At 35.9% G+C, this 3905-nt stretch overlaps 1 protein-coding gene across 1 annotated transcript; it reads right to left on the bottom strand.

Moving 5' to 3' along the window:
* Positions 1–375: 375 nt before the first annotated feature.
* On the bottom strand, positions 376–2275 carry LOC148034702 (uncharacterized). Its single transcript, XM_087680553.1, has 2 exons — positions 2015–2275; positions 376–510 (listed from the first exon to the last, which is right to left on the bottom strand). Exons 1-2 carry the CDS (start codon positions 2225–2227, stop codon positions 421–423), a joined length of 303 nt encoding a protein of 100 aa, XP_087536679.1. The 5' UTR covers positions 2228–2275; the 3' UTR covers positions 376–420.
* Between the last annotated feature and the right edge of the window lie 1630 nt (positions 2276–3905).

Here is a 3905-nt window from a genome sequence, read left to right as displayed (position 1 = left end):
AACTATTTGAAATATTTTGATTTTACATTTCTTGCATTTCAAACACATCCTTGAAATGGTTGATTAAATTTATCAAAGGGAAACAAAGTATCAAAGTCGTAAACCATTCCAACCTTTGGTTTTTCTCAAAAGACACAACATATCTACATAATATTAGCAATTATGATCATCCGAACTAGCTACTACAAAACTTACAAATACAAGTCATTAAGATAATAACAAATACATATAATTAAGATCATGACTAGATTTACAAGTACTCAAGATTATCATATTTACAAGTAGTACCCATTAAGATCATTGCTGCTCTTGAATGATCAAATTGTTGTTTTTCTAAGAGAAAAATAGATTTTTTTCTCTAGGAATAAAGAATCTATATTTTCTTGAGTCTGTAGATGTTTTTTTGCATAACCTTTGAAATTAATAATGAAAATAATGCCCAATTATTTGTCTCATCATATCTTCAAGCTTTTCCTTCAAGCATTGTAGTTCAACTTTTGAAGTAAGACCCTACATTCAGAAATAAGCATAATTCAGTAACAAATATTTGGATATGTGGAGGACATGTGAAGAAAACATTCTCAAAATATTCATATGAACTATATATAGCTTATGTATCAATAGTGAAAAGAACAATACAAATTTCCATTGGATGCAGTCCTAGCTAAATTAATCATAAAATTAGGAAAGTTTGCATTTGACCAACTTTTGTACAAATTAACTCTTTTTTCTTTGAAGCTTTAATTTTGGTAGTGCTAAGAGAGTATATGCCTTGGAAGAGCTAGTCAGAAGCATATGTTTCATCTCCTAATACCTCTTGGTATTCCTCAACATATTGATGTACCTTACTGGTAAATCCTTGAAAACCTTTAAATCAGGGCACACCTTATAAATCAATTTAATATGTTAATGTATATCATAAACTTGGATAATATGAAACATACTTGAAACTTTCTTGAAATTATGTTGAGCTTTCAAAGCTTAAATTTGGCTTTTCTCAAAAGTAACCAATTTATAATTACAAGCCACTTAGATCAGCCCTACTCATAAATTATCAACCTATTATTTCTCCAAGTGAAAGTTTAAGGTGTTGCTCTAAGAATCAACTTTTGGACCAATGGAAGCAAAGCTTCCACCCCTTGACATCTCATAAGCTTCTCATAATGCATGTTTCATGCATTAATTTACTAAAGTCTCCTTGAAACCTAAAAAAGAAAACATTTGGTAGTTGTGGATTGACATCAGAGTGCTACTATGGGTCACACTCTAGGTGTTAGTTTCATTAGCTATGCACCCAAGCTAGCAATCTCAAGCTTAATAGAATGGCACCTATTGGCCTATAAACATGGTTCCAAGGCTCCCAAGGGGCCTTGGAAGCATGGCTTGAATATTTCACATAAAGAGTAATGGAAAATTTACTAATATTTATTGATTGGTATTCAAATAAACTATAGAGAATGCTTTTTCTTGGTAAAGTAATGAACTCAGTCTACAAGAACCATGAAGAATACAACTACTAAAGAAGGTTCAAACTACAATGATCAAGTAGAATTTATGGTATATGATGCGAATTGGGAAACACCCAAAAAAACTTAGAGTTGATTTTTAGTCGCATTGGAGGAAGAAGGAAGTCCTTGTTGAACTAATTAAATGTATTTTGAATATGGTGGATTATAGTTAAACACAAGCATATATACATATTTGTATGCGTTTACGTGTGCCTCTATGTTACACGCATGCATAACATATATCATAGAAATACATGAGTACATGCATATACACACTTTATAGCAAGAATTAAGATGGAGAATGAGCCTCATTTATGCTTACATGCCAAACCTCTCATCTTTGAGGCACATACGCTAGGGAGGCTGGAGCCTTTTCTTTGGTTGATCATGGAGCCAAAGCTGTGTATATATATGTGTGCATGCGCGTGTGTGTTATATGTATGCATTTGCGATGTGTATTGTACACCATGCGCGTTTCATGAGTGTCCGCGAGAGAGAGATCTCACCAGACTGGCCTTGATAGATTGCAGGTAGCATTGGGTGTCGGAGGACACATGGAGAGAGACGACATTGAGGCCTGGCTGCTCTTCCAGTAGCTGGAGGCATCGGGGTAGAATGCCGTCTCTCTTGGGGCTCCGGATGACGATGGAAATCGAGCCGCCATCATCCTCCGATATAATTTTCACCGCCTCCATGCAGCCGCTACTGCATGCATCCATGGTCTTTCAATACACGGTCGAGAAGGAGGAGGATGATGAGGAGGAGGAGGAGTGTAGAACTACAAAACCAAAAGAAGACTTGCGCTGTAACGACAAATATCGATCGTAGCTCTTGTTTGAGAGAGAGAGAGAGAGAGAGAGAGGCCCGACTTCATGAGTCATGACTTGGACCTTAGGGTATATCCTCCGACTCCTACAGTTATCCACACCCTGTCACGCCATTAATGTATGACAATCTCATCCTAACCACGTAGAGACCGGCCTGAAATTTCAATGGTTGGCATAATTTTTATTTGATAGGCCTAACTCGCCTTCTACTTTTAAAGGGATTGGAATTTGAATGGTTGGGAGAACATATAACTAGCTCCAACTTGCTATCAATTCATTTGCTATATAGTGTATTGGTAACCCTTCCATGGCATTGTAAAACCTCCTTTCAAGGGTGTCACAATCTTGAATTTTAAGGCCTACGTAGAAACCTATTGAGTCTTCGTTGTCATTTTCACTCTTATTAAGATCTCCATCTCATGCTTCCATGTAGATGCCTCTCTTTCATAGGTATATGCATGCACAAGTAACATACCCCCAACTTAAGAAGAGATCATAGGCCACCTACCACATGTATGCACAATATTATTAGGTTCCCTCAAACTAAATATATGCTTTCATAAGGTTAGAGGCATACCCTAACAGGTTCAAACCTAATGGCTCTGAGCAATGGTATGTGACTTTGATATTAGCCTCTCACAAAAAGGGACCATTATCATCTACCATGAAGCAAACTAATTGCATTAGAAACCTTTCCTGTCTTGGTTGTCATTTTCACCCTCATAAAGATCTCCATCTCATGCTTCCATGTGAAGGCCTCTCTTTCATAGCTATACAAGCTTCCCACAAAAAGGGATTGTCCTCATCTACCATGACGCAATCTAATTGTGTGTGTGTGTGTGTAGATGTGAACACATGTCTTAACCAAGTTTCATAGTCCTTTATGGAATGATGTTAAAATGTGGTCCTAAACATAGAAGGATTTGATTCATTGACTTGTCATCAAACAAGCCTTGGCAGCTCAATATGTGGACCTAGATGTGGATAGATTTCTACCATCACGAAGCTTTCCACACAAGTCCCCTTTTTAAAAATCATTCTCAAGTTTTCACAAAGTATATGATGAATCTATGATTTGAAGGGTTGATTCAAAAGCTACATTCTGTTACTCCAACCACTTATATGTCTTAGAAGCATACTCTCCCTAGGATGGTTCTTTTCAATCATACAACAAAGTATTGTTGCCAGTATGTGCGTTTACATTGCTAGCTATGAAAAATTTTATGGAAGAAGACATTGTATTCTAAGAATTGAAGCCTTCACAAAAGCCAACTTATCCAAGACCTATACATAAAATGTCTTCCTTTCAGTTAGGACCGTTCTTACACAATCTTTTATCCACAATCTCACATGTATATATTGAAATTTTATAATAGGTAGCCCAAAGGAGCCCAAAGCAACATTCAAATATCAAGAGATTCCAATAAATATCATAATTATATGCTAGATTTTTAAATACTACTTGCCAATTGTTTCTCAAGTTCTGATTTTTTTGTTGGCCCATGCTAAAATTCATAATAACTTTGAGTTTTAATCTCTAAATTTTTGATTTAGAAGCCTTTTATCTATA

This window comes from Lygodium microphyllum, chromosome 6 (assembly GCF_053477565.2).
Source record: "Lygodium microphyllum isolate KBCC chromosome 6, Lygodium_microphyllum_v1.1.10, whole genome shotgun sequence".
Classification (NCBI taxonomy): domain Eukaryota; kingdom Viridiplantae; phylum Streptophyta; class Polypodiopsida; order Schizaeales; family Lygodiaceae; genus Lygodium; species Lygodium microphyllum.
This window is presented reverse-complemented; position numbering and strand designations above follow the sequence as displayed.

Bases quoted from the DNA above. Each gene is read 5' to 3' on its own strand.
- LOC148034702 (XM_087680553.1), bottom strand. From the start codon at position 2,227: ATGGATGCATGCAGTAGCGGCTGCATGGAGGCGGTGAAAATTATATCG. The intron at 511-2,014 runs GTGAGATCTCTC...TTCTGAATGTAG, and splicing joins AATCTATCAAGGCCAGTCTG to GGTCTTACTTCAAAAGTTGA.